The 23532-nt window shown below is 44.4% G+C and overlaps 1 protein-coding gene across 12 annotated transcripts in view; it reads right to left on the minus strand.

Moving 5' to 3' along the window:
* The window catches only part of ABL2 (ABL proto-oncogene 2, non-receptor tyrosine kinase), a 139568-nt gene continuing 116036 nt past the window's right edge, over positions 1–23532 (minus strand). For 4 of the 12 annotated variants that reach the window (XM_075527953.1, XM_075527942.1, XM_075527958.1 and 1 more), the window contains 9 exons: positions 22150–22422; positions 20702–20786; positions 19123–19300; positions 18338–18522; positions 16093–16245; positions 13501–13590; positions 9242–9415; positions 8460–8693; positions 2–8150 (listed from right to left, as the gene is read on the minus strand). In XM_075527953.1, the coding sequence (XP_075384068.1) occupies positions 6970–8150; positions 8460–8693; positions 9242–9415; positions 13501–13590; positions 16093–16245; positions 18338–18522; positions 19123–19300; positions 20702–20786; positions 22150–22422 (2553 nt within the window). In that variant the 3' untranslated portion in view covers positions 2–6969. Of the gene's footprint in view, positions 8697–9241; positions 9416–13500; positions 13591–16092; positions 16246–18337; positions 18523–19122; positions 19301–20701; positions 20787–22149; positions 22423–23532 lie in introns of all 12 variants that reach the window. The other 8 variants (XM_075527927.1, XM_075527909.1, XM_075527923.1 and 5 more) reach the window with 3 other exon arrangements.

Here is a 23532-nt window from a genome sequence, read left to right on the forward strand (position 1 = left end):
GTCTCAAGCTTCCTTTGCCAGTAAAATACTGCAAACTTTATTTCAAACAAAATACAAGTTGGCAAACCTTGTTGAGATGACAGGCGACAGCAGTCCCGTTCAAGGGGCTCATTTATTTACATCAAGTTTAACACTGTTAGCAGTTCACAGTCAGACAACAGAGAGAATTAAATTAGAAAAAGACAACTGAAAATATATTACAATAACAATTAGAACACATACCTGACGACACTGGTAGTGTGACCCATGATGGATGTGTTTACAATTAAATCCCACTGTCTCGCCTGTTCCCTTGGCGGCACCCACCCTGGGGCTTCCAGCTCTCACCCTCGCCCGTGCACCACACACACCTGCAGGGTGGGACCTTTGGTGCCAGTGTGACACGCATTTGAATGAATCTGTCAATGTTATCTTTTAGGACCAACTTCTGTGAGCCACTGAGTGTCCAAACTAAATTTTTCAGCCAGGTGGGGAGGTTTCTCCACAGGCAGTCATTACAGAACCAGACTGCAAAGGGGAGAACTTTCAGGGATGGCCGAGAAGGGAAGGGGTTCTGGAGTGGGAATTAGCAGCTGTCTGCAGGCTTGGGATCACGGCACTACTGCAGTTCACTATTGGGAGAGCCTACTCACCCCTATTTCATGTGCTCCCCTCCATTCTTAAGAAACGATAACAGCACATGTACGCTTATGGACAGAAACATGTTCCCTCTGTAAGGGAGACGAAGGGTTTCCCAACACACCCACCAAGGAACTGAAGGAGCACCTCACTGTCCTTCATTTCTGAACTTGTATTTCCCCCAACGGACAGTTAGCCTCATCAAGATGATGCTTTCCCGAGATCTTGGAAAACTCCTCTTATGATGAAAGAGCAGTGGCCGTGGTGGAAAAAGATTTGTCCAAAGAGAAGACAGCTGTATATCTGGTCCTCATCTTCCAGAAACATCTGCCCCTTGGCCTCCTTCCCACCTGCACAATGGAGAATGGGACTGCTGAATTGTAGAGTATGTGGGGACATACTGGGGACCCCGATGCATTGCAGGATCTGGCAATGACTTCTAGATCAAAGAATTAATTTTGTTTGGCAAATAGGTACATTATTTTTATTGTTTTATAGTTGCTAGAAATGAAGTGTCCACATATGTAAAAGTGCCTCATTAACCAGAAATCCCTCTCCAACTAGTTTATAATGTTTAATTACTTTAGAAACTCCTCTCGAATCTTAGAAGCAAATCTGAGTTCCAACCACACAAAGTCCTGTTTTTTTAATGCCTACCTGTCCCCACCTCCACTTTGGGGCAGGGAGAGCTAATGTCCTGAGACACACACCCCCCTCCCGGTTCTGGTGTGTTGCTCAGGAGTGTGGCGTGGGAGGGAGGACCCTGAAACGTGCTGTGATGAGCACAATGATGAATCCCTTCAGAGCAGAGACGGAGGACACGGACCAGATTCTGCCCCGACGCTGGGGTGGTCTGAGGCAATGTAATGTAACTAAAGTGGACAGTGTTTCTTCCTAAATGACCTGTAGGTTTGAAGACACCTTGACATGCTGGTACCTGTGGCTGAGTTACCGAGCTTTGCTACTGGTATTCAGAATATAATTTTCTATAAAACGGAACATATAGCTCAGGTGGGTAGCCAGGGCAGCAGAAGCACAGCACACTGCAGCCCGGAAGCGCGGTGGGCAGGCTGGCCAGCCAGTGCTCACAGGCAGTCCCCATGGGCCCTGTGAACAGGTGGGAGAAACCGCACCGTCCCTCCAGGCAGTGCCGGCCTGCCTCAGGGAGAGAAGAGCCAGGCTTGCATTCCATTTCCAGAAGGCCCATGGCTGGAATTCTAGTCAAAGGTGTACAACTACTAGCTGTGAAGTATCTTGGAACCAGCCAGGGGCCCCTAGACGATTTCAGTAAGGGGAGTAACAATTTCCCTGTCTTGACTAAGAAGGCAGGGTCCGCCTTGGGGTAACCTCCCCAGGCCCCTGGGTCCCAAATGGAAGCAGGGATCGCACGGGGCTGAGCTACAGGCTTGACAGAAACTAGGGCAGAGAAACAGACGGCTGGAGTGTGTCAACACACAGGCGAGGAAATGTCAGCTCAGAGACCCCACTAACGTGGAGGACTTGGTCAGAACAGCTGCTGGGGCACAAGGAGGACCCTCAACCTGGACTAAGCAAGATGAAGCCCGCCCAAATCACCATCAATGCGACATCCATGCCGGCCCCGCCGGCCCTCACTCCTACGGGGGCACGGCCTGCGTAGCGCACCGAGCTCAGCAGCAGGCGTGAAGGGTCAGAGCATCACACCAGCTCCCAGGGGCTGATGCAGAGTCTACAGGGTGGGCTGTGCTCGGCTGCTCTTCTGTTTTTAAGAAATGCAGACAAATGAGAAACGCCAAGCTCATATAACTGGAAGGAAGCTCCCAAAGTGCACAGGTCCTACAGCCATCTCACCCCTTAACCATCCTCCCCACTCAAAAAAGAAAAAAAAAGACAAAAGCAAAGTTACTTTGCAGGACATAGGTTATCAGACACTATCAACACCAACAGGAAATGAGTGGCTCAGCCACTTCTGAATGCCTCAGTGGTGGGGCAGAAGGTAGACGAATGCTCCGGAGAAGGCCACACCCTTCTTGGGACAAGGTCCCTGAAGAGCTTCTCCATTCTGAAAGGTCTGAAACCACACAGCTGGTCCCTGGTTTTCTTTAGTTAGCCAGCTCTGAGGGGGTAACTTTAGCAAGCCGCCGGCCACACCTGCATGTGTTCCCTCCTCATTCTGACCATGACAGGTGGTGGAGGTGAGTCACCATACAGAGATGCATTCTCAGGTCCCTCACGCCTGCCAGCATCTCATGAACCATTGTCTCTTCTAAACAGGCATAAATACAACAACGTTTGAGTTATATTACATTGGATATTGTCTCAAAGTGCTTTCATACACATTATCAAATAGTCATTAGAATAGTACTGAATGATTTATTTTTTAAGTAAAAGGAATGTAGGCATTGTTTTTAAAAACTTCGTTGGTATTTCCTGACTACACCATGCAGATTGCTTACAATTTATTTTTTAACTGCTGAGCTCTATTTAATGCTTGGCTCATGTTGCCACCGCTCCACATTCAAGCCCCTCCTGGCCAGAGCATGTGCCTTCAGAAGGCGTGCTGCAGCGAGCAGGCAGACTGATTGTCCATCGGAGCCATGTCTATTGGCCAGGAAGCAGGGCGGGTGCAGACCTCATCACCAGGAAGTCAAGAGACCCAAATTCCCACCCTGGCTGTCACTGACTGACGGCTGTCAAATGATGGACAAGTAAGGGAACCATTTCTGCTCTTGTAGCTGAATCTGCCTGCAGAGAGAAAGCCTAGGGTGTGGGTTCTTGTTAACACATTGGTGGAAACCCCACCTCTTGGGAATTCTGCTATTGGAAGTGAAGCCAACGGCCGGTTTTTCAGAAGCCCTTGGGCACTGTGCTTTGTGCACACTCCTCGCTGACTGTCACTGGAGTGGTGCTCACAACGGCAGTAGTCGTCGCAGCAGTAGTAGCTAACATTTATGAAGTGCCCACTGGGTACCAGGCACTTGAGCTAAGTCACTTACATACATTATCTCACTGAATCCTTTTAACAACCCCATGAGGTAGTTACTGTTGCTATCCCCGTGTCACAAAGAGGAAACGGAGGCTCAGAAAGGCTAGATGACTTGCCTCCTGGGCTGGCTGAGAGCCTGCACTCTGAACCACAGTGCATCTTTACAATTCAAAAGCTTCATGATTTTAGTTCAAAAGATAGGGGCTGTGCCTTAGCAAAGTCAGAAAGCTTCATTAACTGGAGACTGTCTTTCAACTGAACTGCATAAAATGTCTAATTTCAACTCCAATATACAGAGGTCCTTTGGAAGAACACTTAGGGCTTGTTTTTTGTTTTGTGCATTTTTTAAGGCTTCAGCTCTGAAAATAATGATGGAAGTCTTCAGGAAAATATTTCCATTTTAATTTTACACCAAGCCTTTTAAGAAAATATTTTATGTAGAAAACAATGTTTTCTACCCAAAACACTGGCTTTTAAAATAAGAAATCTCAGCTGAAATCACATTACCTGTAGACCAAAGGATCCATGCTGTGGTAGCTCAAAGGTACACATCTATGTGACACATGGTTTTTCATTTTTCTTTTCTTCCTGCTATCTGCTTGACTTTTAAACATTTTAATTTGCTTAGTTTTTTCAATTGGTCCTTTTCAAGTAGGAAAAGGAAAACCCGAAATGCGCTTACAGTATGTTGACAGTGCCTCTTGACCCAGAACCCTGAGCCCTCAGTCCCTGGGAATGCACAGGGCAAGCCTCCTGCAGGGTGGGGGATGTGCTACCGTAGGCCATGTCAAGTCTTGACGGTGAGGAGAGAAAACATGTCTCACCCCTTACTTTATTGTGCACCCACCGTATGCAAGACCGAGCCAGTTGCTGCCCCTGAGTACGACACAGCCCCACGGCTTGAGATTGTTCTGCAGTAAGAAAACCAGGGAGCTTAAATGCACTCGTGCTTCTCCACGGCTTATTTTCAGCGCTCACAAGGAAAAATAGCTTCCTTGCTTGAAAAAACGACAAAAACAACAACAAAAACAACCCTGAAAAATAATTATAATCCCTCAATGCATCCCACAATGATAGGAATAAACTTAAAAAGCAGCATTTTAACATTAGAAAGTTTTAGGTATACCCCCTCCCCCTCTTTAAAAGGCTAATTACTAAAACAGTTTCAAGTTTATCAACGTGTGTGATAAGGGGGCATGACAGGGAAGATGGCAGGAGGAGGGCTGCTGACTTTTCAGTCCAAGTCAATGGGAATTCTACCGTCTCTCCTAAGTACTAAGTTGCCTTTGCTGCCTCTGTAGGTAACAAATCCTCTGCAGGGATGGCCCAACACCTGTAAGAATTGCCAGTACCACCTCCTCCCTCCTGTCCACCTCTTAGCTTGGGCCTCCTGGGAAGACTTGGGAAGAATGAGCAGCAATGACAAGAATCAAGGTTACCTTTCTTTCCAATGGAAAGGAAATGTCCTCCTTGGTCAAAGGCAACAAACCCTGTATCCTCAACAGTTTCCCACCCAGGTGGGGGTGGTACTTGCTGTTGAGTCGATCCCAACTTGTGGTGTGCCCTCGCGTGCAGAGCAGAGCTGCCCCGTAGGGTATTCTAGCACAATCACTAGACAGTTCAATAATTCCTGTTCCTGAGCACTGGAGAGAATAAACAACCATCCAGACTAAAAAGGCTGCACTCGAGAGCCTTCCCGAGAGGATCGCCTAGGAAAAGCCGTGCACTGACTTACTTGCCAAACGCTCTTGAGAACATGGGCCATTACCTTGTTTTCAGAGATTAAGAGATGAGGCTGTGGATCAACGGCAGAGCCAGGAAGAAAACCCAGTGTCCATTAACGTTGAATTCCTACCTTCCTAACTTCATATTCCTTTAGGAAGAAAAAAATTAAAATATTGTGTATTGGGCTCTCTTGGCTGGCATGTGTGTGTCCTAAAACTTTCACAGAAGACAAGTGGTGATTGGGATAGACCTAACACTAGGAATATTGACATCTAACCATTAGACTTGGTTCCCTGTGATCCTAATTAGTACTGTAATTAGAAACGACAATGGACAAAACACAATTTGAGGGTTACGTCAGAGGTTCTAGGGTCCGGTTGGTGCTCCCTGCAACTGTCGTGTTTGTTGTAATTCTTGAAATCGAGGGGAATTACAAAATAAATACCAAAGCCTGTCCCTGATGCAATCTTGACAGCCAAGCACAGAGGAGGGGAGGGGAGATGTGAGAGGGACGCATGTGATAACCAGGTGGGGCCATTCCATTGGACACCCAGAGAGGGAGACAGTGGCCCCCTCCACTCTCTAACTAGATTGGCTCAAAAGTGGGGTGTGAAAGGGGAAAGGCAACAAGAAACAGCCGGGAGGACCAAGCCAGCTTCTTCTCCCAGCCTGGGGCCTCTGAGCCTGGTAGTTTGGATCCCAACAAGAGGCTCCCTCCTTGGTACTTTAGGTGTTCAGCATGCAGCTGTTAAGAATCCTTGGCCAGTATGTCAGAATTCAGGGACACGCTACTGGGAGGATTTGTACATGACCAGCTTCCAACATCAATCCTGGGCAATGCCCCAAAGGCTGCCAGCAACAAAGGACGTTAGCTTGCCCAGCAGGGGGTGAAGAAGAGTCACTATGAGATAGGTCCCTGTGCTTCCGGCTTATCAGTGGGTACCCACCAGCAGAAAGCCATCGGGGCCCATTAGGAAGTAATGGATACAGTAGAAGTGACCTCAGCTAATCAATTCAGGATTTTGGGAAGAGGCTTTTGAGCTCCCTGATTAAACTTCCTAGCATTCTTGACTTGCCTACTGTGTATTTTAGCCATCTGATTTGTTGTTCTTACTACAGTGGCAATGACCTTGTGGAGGCAAGGCCAACAGTTGCTTCCCCAACACGAACAAAACGTCTCTTGGTACTTTTCCAGCCTGCCTTTTTCTCCTGACCCAATAGATTCACTAGGTGAGCTGGTACTTCCTCACCCTTAGTACCTAGGTCAACTCCTTTATGTGTGGACCAGAACTGGTGCCGCAGCCCTGCTGCGTTCAGCCCTGCCTAGCCGCCTCATGTCACCTCAGGTAAGAACGGGCTGACTTTCTTTCTTTGTGGCATGACATTTGCCAAGTTCCCTGATTCTCCAGTGCAACTTTCACAGCCCTGACAATGACTCGTCTGCTTCAACCTCATTTTCCTTTCCTGTACTTTTGTAGCTTGCTTTTTGTTATTTCTGAGATGACCCTGTGAACGTGAGAACTCAGGGATCTGAGGTACTTCACATAAACACACTCAAGTATCAGTCTTTCATTTTGTTGAAAACAAGAACACAGGAAAACAAGTCGTCCTGCCCTCTCTCTCAGAAGATCTGCATCTCCCCACCCAACAGCACCCAGCAGCTACCTCTGCACCACATCACTGATTTCCTGTACACATGACAATAAATTATTTAGGACAGGGTTTGCCCCGGGTCCCCCAGCAGCAGCTGACGACACCTGCAGCTCCTGCAGGCTGAGTTCCAGTTTGCTCACGGCCTCTCGGAAGGCAAATTTGTTGCGGGTTTGAGGGATGCAGTCCACGTAGCCTGAGCAGTAGTCGAGCAGCTGGTGTCCAGTGTCCACCAGCTGGCTGTTGGGCAGAGGTTCCGTGACTGCACTGGACAGTAGCTCAGCACATGCCAGCAGGGCCTCTTTGCTGATTTTGTCTGCTGAGATTTTTTCAGCTGCCTGTTTGGTTTTTCTCAAAGCCACTTTAGTACCTGCTGTGCCGTTGGCCATTTTGGCTGGCGAGATGGAAGCTGTGGGCAGAGGCACTTGAGGGGGAGGCACTGCTGGCCTCCCAGCTTTCCCGCTGACGGGTACGGCCCCGGGCGCTGTCTTTTTCCCACAATCCTGGGTTTCTGGCGCGGGCTGTCCTGCCGCAGGGGCAGTCGGCTCTTCTGGAGGGTCTGAGCCCGTGGATGGATGCTGCAGTAGTCGCGTGACTGGTGGGGGCGGCGGGGCACACTTTGGTTTTACCCGTCGGGGCCGGTCCTTGTCTCCAGAGGCTGAGACCTGATGCTCGGATAAGAGCTTAAACTTGTTCCCCTGAGAGTCTGTGCCGATGAGCTGCACGTCCGCCGGAGTGTGTTTCAGAGTGGGGGAGATCAGGACGGGCACCTTGTGGTTGTGAGTGGTTGGCAGGACTGCCGCCCCCTTGGCTGGAGACGACCACCCTGGCTGTTCTGCATCTTCTGGAACTCCAGCCATCCCATGCCGGCTCCCACCATTCCTCTCCTTGCTCTTGGGGACAGCCGCCACTCCCGCCACCCCCAGCCCTGGAGAGTCCTTCTCTGTACCGGTTGGATCCCCAGAGGCGGTTCTGAGAGGGAGCACTGTGGTCCCTCTGGGCAGGAGTTTGGCTTTTGCTCTCTCCCTGGCTGGAGCAGCACCTTCCTCTGACTTTTTGGGAAGCAAGTCATTGGACCTACCCACATTCTCTTCTGGCTGAGAGGAGGCAGACACTGTCCTTTCCAGCTGGAGCTTGGCCCTCTGGCAGTTCCTGGGTAGAGTCATAGCCATCCTATCCTGCTCTGGAAGCCCTGAGGACACGGAAGATGTTGAGTTGGACCTTGGAAAAGGCTTGGAGGCGTCGTCACTGGCTGGGGGTTTGCCTGCTCGTAAGCCCAGGGTCTTTTTTATTAAGCGTGGTGTAAAGAAGCCTGTGATGCCAGACCACCCGCCCCCAGCAGTGCCACTGCCCCCACCCCCGCCCCCATCGTCATTACAAAGGTTCTTCTGTGCAAAACTCCCCCCATAGCACTTGGGCGGCACCAGGTTCGCCTCTTGCTGGGCAGGCATGAAAGAGAACCCATCGGCATGCTGTAGAGAAGCAACAGATGAGAAGTTACCCGTGAGCTCATATTTCTTGTGGGGCTGATTCTCCATTTCTCGGAAGGAGCTGCTGCGTTTGGGGGGTGTGGGAGCATTCCTCTTTTTCATGAAGGAGCTGAAGAAGCCTCCTTTCCTATCCCTGGTGAAGCATGTCTCTTTGGCATCTTCCAAGAGGCTGCTGGGAGACTTGTCTCTCTGCTTTCGAGGCAGGGCTGGGGACCCACTGGGGGCCTGTGCACTTCTGATGAACCCTGCTGAGAAACAGTCACTTAATCATGTGAAAGAAGGGAATCCATTTCACCTGAGCTATTAAGGCTCAACAGTAAGAGTCCTGTTAGCATCCATTAAATCTCGGGTGTGTAGTGGGACTCAGAGCATATGAAATGGATTAATGCAATACCACTGTACATTGATTTGGTATTCTAAATCACTGGGGGTTGGGAGAGGTAAACGGGAATAAAAAATCTGCTGGTTATTACCTCAGCATCCATCTTTTCTTTAAAAGGTACAGCACAATCTGCCCATGTCTATCAGGCTCAAGGACGCTTTTCCCAGCACTGTATAAACAGTCACTATTTGGGAATCAGGAGCTAAGGAGATGGAGCTAGAGGCAGAGTCAGACGGTGAGATGAACACTGGCAATGCGGAGTCAGGGATAGGTAAGTAAATAGCCTACCTTTGTCAGGAGAGACAGGCACAGTGAGGGGGTGGGGGTGGGGAACCTCCTACCACATTGCTCTCCAAACAAGGCAGCATCTCAGACAAATCTGATGCGATGCTGCTTCCTGGGAACCCGTACCTGGTGCCGAGCTGGTGGCAGAATTCTCTGTGCCATCGGGTGCCCCTTCGATGTTCTCCTTGTTCTCCACCTGCTTCTTCAAGGTCCGGATCTTAGAAGGAAGGATAGGTAATCGGGGCAGGTATGGAACAATAGATGACGAGGAGGCAGCTCTTCCAAGCTCCTCAGCTACCTCTGTGAGGAAGACAAGGACACATAAAAAAACCAACTTCATGAGAGGAACGGAGGTGTTTTTGAAGAAAAACTGAGAAAGAACTGGACAACAGAATCTCAAAATATCTGCTTGGCATCTCAGAGAAGGTATCGTTTGTACATCTGACTGCTTTTGCGCAAACACTGTACCGCACAGTCACACATGCTGTTGCACCCGACCGCTCTTTCTTTCCCATTGCTGCGTGTGTCCTGCCTGTAACTATGCCACCATTTGTTCTTTGGTCCTCATTGACGGATATTTACGTTATTTCCAGATTTGAGTGAGTATGTATAGTGTTGCTAGAAATATCCCTCTGAAAAAACAACTATCCGACTTTTCTTTTAGGTAAATAAACCAAGGAGTGGAGCCAGCTGGGTCTTAATAGTGCATTCCGCATTAATGGGAATTATTAAACTGCCTTCAAAATGGCGGATTCAAGTTCCTCTCCCATGAGCAACGCATAGAAGCACGCGTTCTGGGGGAGCCATATGTTTGCCAACCTGGATGCCACCGGGCTTTCTTTTCAGCTTTTCTCATAGGTATGTGGCATTTTCAATTTGTGCTGCAAAATGAGTGATGCCGAACATGACTTCATGCTTATAGGTCAATTGAATATCCTAGTTTACTAAATACGTACCAGTTCAAAGGTTGAACAAAGCACACAACACTGAAAATATTTTGATTATTGGGTTACACTTTGCAATTAAAAGGACAGTAGACACAATCATCCCAATTCATGAAGTTAAGTGTATTAGGATCCTGAAAAAAGTGTTCACCCATTATTATGTTCTTCTGGCTGAATATAATTTGGCCAAGAGTTTGGTGGCTTTGACTGAGGTAAAAGCATACTTTGCTACTCCTTCTTGAACAAAACTGAACCAGCTAGAACCAAGTACGTTGTGACATTTTTATAATTATTTTTTAAAAATTAAGTATGCACACCAGTGTGCACATGGCATGTAACCAACCCATGCCATGCCAATGAGATTCCTTTCTTGGTGTCTTCTGTGCATAGCACCTGGGAGACCAGCATTCTCTGTCTGCTTTGATCATGAGCTTGAAAGACATGGCCTTAAGCATGCTAGCAACTGTATCCCCTACCATTAGGCGTAATCTGAGGAAAAATGATGGTCGTAGGTAGGGGAGAAATGAAGCACTGGATGGGAGTCAGCAGGGGAAGGCATTCTTTCTCACTCTCCTTCCTGTTGAGAGGAAAGCCAAGGAAGAAAACCTGAAGCTACCACCGTCCCTGACTTCAACTGGTCCTGGCATTAGCCCTCAGATTGGTAGAAAGCCAATCACAACTCCTTTTATTGCTTACAGAAGTTTAAGTTGGGTCTCTTTCATGCACAACTGACTAATACATAACAATATTTTAAGGCAAGGACTTTGTCTTTTCTCTTAACCTACCATACATAGTACTAGAGCCCTGGTAGCGTAGTGGGTTGAGAGTTGAACTGCTAACCTCAAGGCCAACAGTTTGAAACCACCAGCCAGCTTTGCAGGACAAGTATCTTTGAAAATTGATAAGGGCTAGTTATCTAAAAGGATTAAACATTTTCCAAGAGTAGTAGACAAATATAAGGTTTCAACAAGTTAAAAGTTGACCAAAGTACGAAAGAAACAGGCTCTGGCTGTTTTTATGGCTGATAGTCACAATTCCTAGCACTCTGGCTCCATAGGAAACGAAGCACACAGTGGAGGGAGGAGTGCTGGGGCAGGCAGCTGCTCAGGCAGGGGCCCACAGGACCAGGTGGGCCCTACCCAATCTGCAGCAGTTCCAGGCATCAAAGGACTAGGGTGAATTCAATTTTCATTAAACGTTGGTATTAAACACCTCCTTTTCCTTTCTTCTTATCTGCTACCATCAATTAGTAGTGGAAGGAGACGAAAATGAACTTGCTTGAAGTCACATTATTCTAAGACCTTGAATGCAAGTAGTTATAGGGAACATTTGAAGTTTGAAAGAATGTTTCAGTTTGAAAGATTGTTACGAAATTACAGGACTATTAAAGTGTCTGATGGGCAAGTGTAATTGGGAATTCTTTGACTTCTGCAGATAGTTTTAGAGAAGCAAGAGATTGCATGTATGTGTATACACACAGGTGCTTTAAACAAGGAAAGTGTTCTCTCTGTGCAGCTTGACTTAACCTGCTTATTCTAGACCCCTTTCCATGTATTGCATTTGAGAGTATTACTTAAATATTCAATTATATAAACCTAGTAATAGTCTGGGAGATATTTAAACTCTTTACCTTTTCAGTACTATAAAATACACACTGGTGCAATGCTTGTGTAGCTAATTACCGTTGCCCACACCAAAATAAACAAAAGCCAAACTTACTGCCATTGAGTTGATTCCAACTCATAGACCCTATAGGATGGGGTACACTGTCCCTTTGGGTTTCCCAAACTGTCATTCTATATGGGAATAGGGAACCTCATCTTTCTTCCTTAGCAGCTCAATGTATGACTTTTTCCTTAAGATCTATTTCTAAATTAAATTTCTAGATATTGTTATGACTTGGTATCACCTTTGTGGATGTGGTTCAGGGAGCTAGATTTAAAAAACAACAACAGCAACACAAAAGGACCAGATTCTTTTTCTGTATTTTGGCTAGTCTTTCAATATGCAGTTTTTAGTATTTATAAATCTACTAGATTCAAGATATTAGGTTGAAAGGCTACTACAATTTGTTTTCCTTAAAGGAAAAAACAAAAAAACTTGTTTGGGCAAAAGTTTACAGACTAAATTGGTTTTCCATACAATAATTTATTCTTTTGTGTGTGACATTGATTGTGACCTCTGCGCTGGCGGCACTCTTCCTACTTCTTCTGTGTTCACTTTTAATTAGTCCTTTCCTAACCCTCCTGCCTTCTCCAGGATGCCTGGTCCTGAGCTGCTGGAATGTTTTTCTTTTCTTTTTTCTTTTTATTAACATTTTATTAGGGGCTCACACAACTCTTATCACAATCCATACATGTACCTACATCAATTGTATAAAGCACATCTGTACATTCTTTGCCCTAATCATTTTCAAAGCATTTGCTCTCCACTTAAGCCCTTTGCATCAGGTCCTCTTTTTATTTTTCCCCTGGAATGTTTTTCATAGTTATTATTTCCTCTTCTTTTACCTACATCATATGTTGCTACTTAAAGAATGAAATTACTAATTTTTTGTGTGTGTATGTAGGGAAGAGACCATTTCTCAATGACTCAAGAGCAACCTTACAGACAAAGTAGAAAAGCCTCATCTTTCTCCATGGGGCAGCTGGTGGGTTTGAACTGCTGATCTAGTGGTTAGCAGTCCAATGCATAACCCACGTTGTCATCAGAGCTCCTGAATTAATTTCTATTACATTATAATGTCAATATTAACAATACACACTAGACACACCCACCCACAGCCGAACAAAATAATCCACGACTGTTGAGTTGATTTCAATTCATAGCAATCCTACGGGATAGAGAACTGCCTCACTTTCTTCCATGGAGCAGCTGGTGGGTTTGAAGCACCAGCCTTCTGATTAGCAGCTCAACATATAAATAGGGCTCCCGAGACATGAAGGCACAGTGGAAAATAGGGGAAATAAAACTATTAAAGGCTAAAAGTTAATTCAGAATCCTGAAGTGGAGTCCCAGACTACGAGACCATCATTCTGAAATGTTATTAAAACGCACCACTCAGAACTAGCCACCAGCAGTACATTCACCAGATTCTTACCACAACTGATATTTTAAACTTTGGGTGAACTGATTCAGTTCAAAGTGTTACTTCTTAGAAAATAAGGACAGTATAGAAAATGGATAGCAACCAAATCTTTGCTGGTCCGAGTTTGAGTGGAATGAAAACGAGTGCGTTCTGCTCAAAGATGGCAGCTGATTGTACCTTCTGGATGTGTACCTCTGCACAGGCCTGCCAATAATCCACTGGCCCTGGAAAAAAGGCACTACCTCTCCTGATTTCCCATTCCCAGGCTTTCACATCCGCATTTTGCCATGCTGGATCATTTTAAAATTTTCCGTCTGTTTCAGTTTTGTGTCAAAGCCGTGGCTGGTTCTTACCTTCAGAAATACTGGAGTCGTGGAACATGGTTTCAAAAGCTTGATGAGTTTCCGCAAAAGAAGGCCTGTCAGCAGGGCTCCACTTCCAGCCTGTACATAACAAAGAGGAAAACACTGAAAGCTTCTAAGAGAATACTCCAGCGGCACAGCTGCTAAGGAGCTCAGTGCATCATATGCATGCTTGTCACAGCTCCAGCACCTTCACCAGCATAGCAACACAGCAGCTCCCCAGTTCCCGCCGACTCAAGAGCACAATGACCGCATTTGCTGACACTGGTCCTTTTCCATATTAGCCTCCATTCCTGTTCCTTCTCTTATAGAAAGAGGAAAGGTTGGGAGATGGGTTAGGAAAGAGCAAGTTTTCTTCTACAGGATAAAATGAAGAAAGTAGAAACTGGTCTACCACACACTTCACTTGGTAAGTAACCAGCGGCTATATTCCAAGGCCAGAAAGAGGAACACAGGGCTCTCATTTGCAGCGAAGGAGGGAAAGCCAATGCTCAATGCTAAGGGTGTGCAACATAGTAGCAAGGGATCAAGCAAAGAAGTCCCCAGGGAATAACAAAATAGACTTTGGGCCCAGGGCCTGGCACCCAATCCAACTTGACCTGAAAATACTCAAACAGCAAACAGACCTGGAACTATTTATAGGCTTTTCTTTTTCTGTTCTTAAGTTTTGTTATTGTTTTTGTTTTCTTTTGTTGTTTTGTTTTGCTCTGCCTTGCTTTTGTGCTTACTATTTTCTCTGTATGTCTATCTAGATAATATAGGCGGGAACAATCTGGAGGAGAAAACAACAGGACCCACAGTTCTAGGGAAGACATGGTTTGAAAAGGGGTGGGGAGGACGGGGAACAAAAGAGGATGTTTACAAACCCAGGGACAAAGGAACAACAAGTGATCTAAAATGATGGTGTGGAGGGAATAGGAAGCCTGGTAGGGCTTGATCAAGGGAAACGTAACTGAGAGGAATTGCTGAAACCCGAATAAAGGCTGAACATGATAGCAGGACAGGAGGAAAGTAAAAGGAAATACAGCAGTGGTTTTCAATCTGTGGGTCGCAACCCCTTTGGGGGTCAAATGACCCTTTCACAGGGATCGTCAGATTGATAAAAGTAGCAAAATTACAGTTATGAAGTAGCAATGAAAATAATTTTATGGTTGGGGGTTCACCACCACATGAGGAACTGTATTAAAAAGGGTCGCAACATTAGGACAATTGAAAACTACTGAAATAGAGGAAAGAACTAGGAGGCAAAGGACATTTATAGAGGTCATATACAGAAAAGTACATATGAAAATATATTTATATATAATGATAGGGAAATAAATATATGTACATATACTTATATGTTATGAATTAAGGTAGTAGACTGACATTGAGCCTCTACTCAACCCAAGAACACTTTGTTCTAATAACCTGGCATTCTGTAAGGCTCAGCTTCTCAACACGATCACTGAAGACAAAGTGGGTGCATAACCAAATGTAGTGAAGAAAGCTGATGGTGTCCGGCTATCAAAAGATATAGTGTCTGGCGTCGTAAAGGCTTGAAGATAAACAAGCAGCCCTCTAGCTGAGAAGCAACAAAGTCCACATGGAAGCAGCACACTAGCCTGTGTGATCATGAGGTGTCGATGAGATCAGGGATCAGAACAAAAAGTCATATCAATATGAATGAGGGGGATGGCACAGTGGAGACCAAAGCCCATCTGTAGACAATTGGACATCCCCTTACAGAAGGGTCACAAGGAAGGGATGAGTCAACCAGGGCACAGTATAGCACTGATGAAACATACAACTTTCCTCTAGTTCTTTAATGTAACCCGTCTGTCCCCACTATCATGACCCCAATTCTACCTTACAAATTCGGTTAGACCAGAGCGTGTACACTGGTACAGATAAGAGCTAAAAACACAAGGAATCCAGGACAGATAAACCTCTCAGGACCAGGGGGGGAAGAGGAAGGTAGGAGGAGAATAGGGGAACTGATCACAATGATCTACATGTAAGTCCTTTCCAGGGGGTGGACAACAGAAAAGTGGGAGAAGGGAAACATCGGTCAGTGTAAAATATGAAAAAACAATAATAATTTGTGATTAGAGCTGTATGAGCCCCCAATAAAATGATTTTTAAAAAAGAAACCATAAAAAATGAATGTGGTAACATGTTTTAACACAACCGCAGTCTAGTCCATTACTCACCTTTCTATGTTCTCACCTTCAAGCAAATACTTTCATTTATCCATCACAGAGATCACTCAGATATGCCCATTGTCTTTGGCAGTCATTTTTGTCTCCTCCCCTCCCTTAAGTTCCAAATCCAACATTTTATTATTCAATTAAATATACAATGCTTTGGGGAAAGTAGGTCAATAGTTTGATCATGGACAACTAACTGGTCTTAGGATTTCAATCAGACCCAATGGCATATCACACAGTATGCCAAAGAGCCAATCAGTGACAAACTCTCTAAATGTTACTCTGCTGGATACAATCTAACATCACTGAGAGGAGACGAGAAGTTTCCAATTTTATTAACTACCTTAAAGTGCTGACACAGACCTTCGAAATAAAAATATAGAAAAGTACTCACAAGCTCTCATAAGTTCATAAACCTTAGGGGGGCATCCCTCAGGCTGTTCCATTCGATATCCTTTTTCCAGTAGATCATAGACCTGAGACAGGTCAATACCTGGGTAGGGTGACATTCCATACGTAGCAATTTCCCACAGCAGCACTCCAAAAGCTACAAAAAGGATAAAAGAAAAACAAAACAAAACAAATCCTCAGTGATTTATTAGGTAACGTCACTTTGAAAGTTAGGGTAACATGCATACATTGCTATAATAACACTTTTACAATATGACCTGGCCTTTTCCGATATCTGCCACATAGAATTCTGCAGACACAGCCTCAAGGCAATTGTCTTTAAATTCCTCCATTTTTATTTTGACTGCTTTCCTCCGATGAGAAAGAATATGCTCTGAGCATAGAAGAGGTCTAGGATATAATCAAACTATTCTTAGAACAGTGTGTCATCTGATTTCATGAGCTGCACAGTTTTAACTAAGCCACCAGAGGAACACGGCCAAAACTGATGCATTTAAAATCAGGTAAAATCCGCAGCAGAAAAAAAGAATTTGCCTGCTTTTACAACAATTAGGTAACAAGTTGTTTTCCCCTCCTCTTGATACAAATATTTATTGATTGATGTACAACTGAAGGTAATCCGTAGGAATAAAAGTTGGTAATCCACCCCACCCCCCAACAATTCAATTTTATAAAATGATGGTACCGGGCAGATTTTTTTTAACCCCCAAACAGAATAATTCCTGTAGAGAGCAGATGAACCTTGCTGATATTATATAAAAAGCTGTTCTGTGTTCATGGGAGACAAAGGGCGGGCAGTAGATATTTTATAATTTTTTTACTATTTTCCATTTACCTTCTCTCTCTTTGGGGCTATAGTGTTCGCATGGGGTCCTGCTTAGTTAGGTGTCTCAAAAAAAAAAACAACTCAGTGATTCCAACTCATAGCAACCATATAGGATAGGGTAGAACTGCCCCTGTGGGTTTCCAGACTTTAACTCTATTATTGGAGTGAAAAGTTTCATTTTTCTCCTGAGGAGCAGCTGGTAGTTTTGAATCACTGCCTAGAAAACCTCTTCACTATATGTTGATGATACTGTTTGAACCTCTAATAAATCTACACCTAAGCCAACTCTCCTTCTTCAAGCACTGGTCTTCCATTTGTCAGTTCAACTCAAAAATAAAATTCCACAAAAGTAGCAATTAAAATATGCATATCCTGATCAGAATCAAGATAAATAAAAACAATAGCAATTATTTTGTTTTTTTCCTACTTGCGTTCCTCTTCATGTCCCATTCTGTTTATGCTTGGTTTCAATCGCAGCTGACCATGTGGTGGAGAGAAAGGTACACTTTCCCTTTACAATAGTTTTAGTAATAAACACTGAGCTAGCACACTTAAGTACTGTCGATCACTGAAACATCTACCGATGCTTTTACTATGCCATGTGACCGTGTTGGTAGATGCTGGAAGAAGTAAGTCTCATAATCACTACTGTGAAATTAGACATAAGCTCATCACTACTGATGGCCAGTGTCCCTCAGGAAGGAGCCCTGCGGGTGCAGTGATTAAGTACTTAGCCGCCAGCTGGTCGGTGCGCAGTTTAAACCCACCCAGCTGCTCTGCAGGAGAAATGCGTGCTTCTGTAAAGATCTCAGCCCGGGGAGTCATGGGAAGCAGTGCTACCTGACACACAGGGTCACAATGCATCGGGATCAATTCAATAGCACCCAACAACATTTCTCAGAAAAATGCTTTGGAAAGCCTTGCTGCCTCTCTTGATTTCACTGACTCCTTTTATGACCACCAATTACATATATATATATACATATACATATATATAAATCCTAACAATTTCTTAACTGGCTGACATCGAAATTTCCAAACGTGTTCAATCCTCCGAGTCTCTCTTCAGACCAGTAGAAGCCAGATCAGTCGACAAAGACAAACCGCACCATAGAGCTTTCTAGGCTATCTTTCTCTCACAGAGACACCGAGGAGGTCGGGGCTCCCGGACTCTAGCTGCCAACCTTTCAGTCAGTGGCCAAGAGCTTAACCATGTGCACCATCAAGGCTCGTGTTGCCCAGTAGATAGGCTGACACATACTTATCACATGACTGAAAAAGAACACGGAACATCTTTTAAAAATGCCTTTTCAGAAACAAAACCCCCAAAGCTCTAAATAATTCAAGGCATTTATAAGGAAAAGAAAATGACAGAGTCAGGGAAAATCCCTTTCATCCTTACCCCAGACATCAGATTTGATCGAGAAGGTATTGTAGGCAAGACTCTCTGGTGCTGTCCACTTAATAGGAAACTTGGCTCCAGCATGTGCAGTATAGGTGTCTCCGGTCATCAACCGACTTAGGCCAAAGTCAGCCACTTTCACCACATGGTTTTCTCCCACTAAGCAGTTACGAGCTGCAAGATCTCTGTGGAGGAGAGGGGGGAGACTATTATGATGCCACTCAGATGGTGAAGAAAATGCTCCTGAATGCCGTATTCTGGGTTCTTTTTGCTAAAGGCAGAGTTGACCAGTAAGTGTTGACAGATAAAATAGTGTTTTATGATCTCTAACATGGAAGCAAGTCACCAAGTATACTTATCAAGAGGCAGCTTTGTGACGTCAGCAGAAAGCAGGCTGGTTTGTCTGTACGCATGCATCTGGGTTCAGGTATGTTTGTCTAGATAATAATACACTGGGTTGGGTTTCAGAGGTGAGTCAGAGGTGCTTTTCTACACGCCTACAAGCGCCTCACCTACGACAAGAGCCATTTTTAAACGAACAAAAGGATCTAGGGCTACACAAATGAAAAAGAACAGCCCTCTGAAAAATAGCAAAGCTCCGGCATTAACACCTTAATTGGAGTACAGTAGGCTCACAGGTTGAAAGTGACATTATGATGGGTCCTGTGAGAGACGTGCTAGACAATTACTCTCTGGAGTGATCTGAAACATTCTCCACATTCTTCCCTTTATTTGTTAAGCAAAGTGGCTTCATTGTTAGTCAGAGGCAAGTCAGGCTTACACACCTATGGATGAAATTCTTCTTTTCTAAGTACTCCATTGCAGAAGAGATCTGAGTGGCCATGTAGAGCAGCACAACTGCAGTCACCTCCTCTCGGCTGCATTCTCGGAGATAATCAAGCAAGTTCCCGTACGGCATGTACTCTGTCACGATGTAAAAGGGAGGCTCCAAAGTACACACACCTGACCAGCCAAGAGCGGAGCATATTTTATTAGTATTTATCCACATTCTCTCAATAGTTGTGGTCAAGAGTAATGTGATACCATTTTAAATCCAGTTCAGGGGTGACCTTTGATACTATAGTCTCAGAACATATTAGAGCAAAAATGAACAAGTAAATATTGGTGTCTGAAAACGCACAGGCCTTTTGAGGATTTGTCTGTTTGAACAGAGGCAGAGTTACTTGCGTAAGATTTTTAAGGGGCTAAAAAGACTGAAATTTCTACAGCTCTGTATGTCTATAATTGCTCTCCTTTACACATGCAGTGTTTCTCTAAAAGTAACAGCCACGATGCAGACGCCAAGGACTGGAAGCCCCATCTGTCATAATGCTCTGTAAAAATATTTTTGTTTCCCTTGTCAAGGATTACACCGACACATAGTAAATTCCTTGTATAAAGCCACTAAGAACCACCAAAACGATTTTAAAAAACTATTTCCTTTGAGATGGTTTGGTTTAACTTGAAAACCCAGAAAAACTGGCTCAACTTCATAAGGTCAAAGGCTCCTTTGCAGGGCTTTGGACCAGTTTGAACTGGATCAATTCTGGCAGATGCAGCGAAATTTCTTAAATTGGGTGGGGGGGGGGGGGCGGGCAGCAACACTGTAACTAGAATGGGTAAAACTGTAGGTGACTCTAGGTAAGTTTGGCGAGTCTTTTCAGGAGCCTGAAACATGAGATCCGATTACTAGAGCGACTAATGGAAAGGGACACACATTCAGGATAAGGCTGCAGGCAGGCTGTCACCTGGGAGGGGCACCGCTGCCTCCAACTCTGCTAGTCAGGAGACGTGCTTGCTATGCTATGTGCACACAACCCTTGTTTTCTAAGAGGAAGATCACGTTTCCGGCAGAGCAATCATCAGCAATTTTTCCTGTTCCAGTTCCTGTTCATCTACATTTTGAAAATTCAGGTCCATTCTGGCTTCATTTTAAGCCTTGACTCCACTCGAAAAACCAGTTGGAAGACCTGTTTCTTTGTGGCCTGTACAGGTAAGAAGCCAATGTATGAAAGCATAGCACACCTAATCAGTGGAAGGCAAAGTGCTGGGGTTAGTTACAACTGTCCATTTGTTGTAACACCCTGTGTTCAATGCCTCTTTACTCTGTACAAATATGGTCTAAATCCTACAATTTTTGGTGTGAGGTGCCATTTTGGATGCTTCTGACCTTTAACTCTATAGAAGTTGCCACAAAGTGGGAAGTGTTAAACCCTGAAATCAATCCAGGCCACTATTTTATTGAAGTGGATCCAAGTGAAATTCTATCATGGTGATTCAGCATAAGGATTTTATACTCTGGGGCTGGGGATGAGGGGAAAAAATATCATTGAACAAATCTATAGTTGAGGCAAATTTCCTTACCTAATAGTTGTACGAGATTAGGATGCTTGATTTCCTTCATTACTGCAGCTTCTTTCAGGAACTCCTCCACCTCCATAGTGTCTTCCTGAAGGTGGGGGTGCGGGGAAGCAAAAGAAAAAAGAGGACTCAAATTGAGTCCCCTCACCATCCTGAAACTTCAGCTATCAAATAAAAGGGACTATCGTTTGACGACTTTAGTCTATTACGTCTATAAAACTTATCATAACCTAGAATGGTCTTTAGGAGTCTAAGAAGATAACTCATGAAATAAAAATATCCTTGAATTTATCCAACATTAGAACTGGAGTAACAACTAGCAGGTTAAACAAAATCCAGTAGTCACGTCCTGTAACTAAGTGTAAGGCAGGGGACTGGTATGGATCACTTAGCTCCCTGATAATTCTCTTCTCCAGATATCTCAACTTGCACATATGTTTATCTATCTGATCAGACCCCACACTCCTTAACAAGGAATGTGTGTTTGTATGGCTCAGTAGAGGTTTCACATTCAAAGTAGGCTTGATAAATAAATGCATGCTAAGCAGGACTGAAAAGAAGTCCTTACAAGTGATAGTCTAGAGTTACTGAGGCTCTGGAAGAATCTTTAGAGAATGAAACAACAGACATACCCTAAAACTTGATACCATGATATTAAAGAGATAAGGCAGCATTAGAAAAATTATTTCTGTGACTATTAAGAACAAGGAGAAGTCATCTAATTGCATGGAAATGAGGCCAAGAAAAGTAAGCCCTGGTGACATCTTTGGGTAAGGGTTGGACTGTTAACTGCCAAGGTTGGCAGTTCAAACCCACTAACTCCTCTGTGGATGAAAGATGAGGCTATATGCCCCCATGAAGATTTATAGCCTCGGTAATCGACAGAGTCTCTATGGGTTAGACCTGAATTGATAGCAATAGGGCTGGGTGCAAGAAGGCAAGGAATTGAAGGCGAGAACAAGAAAGGGAGAGCCCTTGATTCACCATCAAAGCAAGAAGAATTCTGACCAGGAGCGGCTATTCTAAAGTAGCAGAAGAGTTTGCTGTAGTTTGCTAATATCATATGCCTCCACAGAGAACACATATAGAAAACTATCTAGTGAAGAGGTTGTGTGATTTGCAGAAACAGGTAATAATGTTTGCATTATTTATATAAAAATGCAGTAGCTTGCTTTTACAACTTAGAATTTGCTTCTAACCTAACAAGAAGGTCTGTCTCTACAACTCCCTGAAGCAAACCTTGCCCCATGTGGGTTTCCCTGTATTGCAGTGCACAGCCTGCCTCTGCATTGACTGTCAGCAGTGGCACCAAGATTAAGCATCACAATTTGCTGATGTGCTTGGCACCAGTAGGTGGGAAGTATTCCAAAGTTAACGAAGGGTATGCTGACATTTCCAAGTGATTCAATATAAAGAAAACAGTGCCTGAAAACTAATTCTTAGCAACCTACCTTCAATGTTTTCACAGCAACCGTAAGGCTGTACTTCTTCCAGACACCGACGTAAACCTCTCCATACTGGCCACCCCCAAGTTTGTGCTTCATGGTAATATCAGTTCGTTCCATTTCCCATTTGTCATGGATAGGGGACACACCGTAGACTGTAGGCTTATTACACTTGGGTGCTGGATAGTGTAATGTTGTCACTAGCCCATCAGCCACCGTGGAGTGATGGTGAACAAGCTCTGCCAAAGTGCTGAAGCGGCTTTCGGCAGTCACATAAACCTGGTGAGAAAGGAGGACCAAGCTAAACAACAGACACACAGCAACCTAGAGATGTGAAAGTAGGAAGTTATCTTCCTGAGAAAACCCACTTCTTGGGCTGAAGGAGAATCTTGAGTTTGATTCTCCTTCCCATTGTAAAATCAGAGGAGGTCAAATGGTGCCCCCCGGCCATTTGTACATAATCTGAAACAAACCCTCGACTGACCCTAGATCGGACATGTATCTATCCATTGCAACTTATGTGCAAATTCGACTTTAGGAATAGAACTCATTCAAAATCCAGGGATTGCCTATATTCACCAGATGGTACACCATCGAACCAAAAACCAAACCCACTGCCATCAAGCCAATTCCAACTCATAGTGACCCTATAGGGCAGAGTAGCAATGTCCCACAGGATTTACTTAAGCCTTATGGAAGCAGACTGCCATATCTTTCTCTCAGAGAACAGCTGGTGGGTTTGAACTACTAACCTCTCCATTAGCAGCTGCGGACGTAAACCAGGTGCAACCATGGCTCCCTGTGCAACATTATCACTATCTAATTCCAGGACATCTTCATCACCCCTGACAAAAGAAACCTCATACTACATAGCAGTCATTCCCTATTCTTACTCTCCATTTCCTGACACAACAAACACTTTTCACTCAACTTTATATGTCAGGATCATCTACGGCAAGGATAACTAAATTTTTTGTTAAAGGCCAAAGAGTATAAATATTTTAGGCTTGTGGGCCATAGGGTCTTAGTTTCAACTAAACTCTGCTGTTGTAGTACAAAAGCGGCCATAAACAATACAAAAACAAATGGATGAAGCTATGTTCCCATTACATTTTATTTATAAATGCAAATAATTGGCAGACCAGAGTTCACCCAGATCGTCTTCTATGTAGCAGTATTCTGTTCATTTTTATTGTGGTATGATAGTCAATTTTAGGGATATATCACAATTTATTAATCCATTCTACAGTTAAGACATTTGCATGAAAACCACATGGCCCAAGAATTAGGAGGCAAAGACTACTGAGGAAAAACTAAACATTATTATTCTATCAGCCACTACTTACCATCTGACATTCAATGAGATAAAACACAAGCCTGTACACACAC

This window comes from Tenrec ecaudatus, chromosome 1 (genome assembly GCF_050624435.1).
Source record: "Tenrec ecaudatus isolate mTenEca1 chromosome 1, mTenEca1.hap1, whole genome shotgun sequence".
In the NCBI taxonomy this organism is placed as follows: Eukaryota; Metazoa; Chordata; class Mammalia; order Afrosoricida; family Tenrecidae; genus Tenrec; species Tenrec ecaudatus.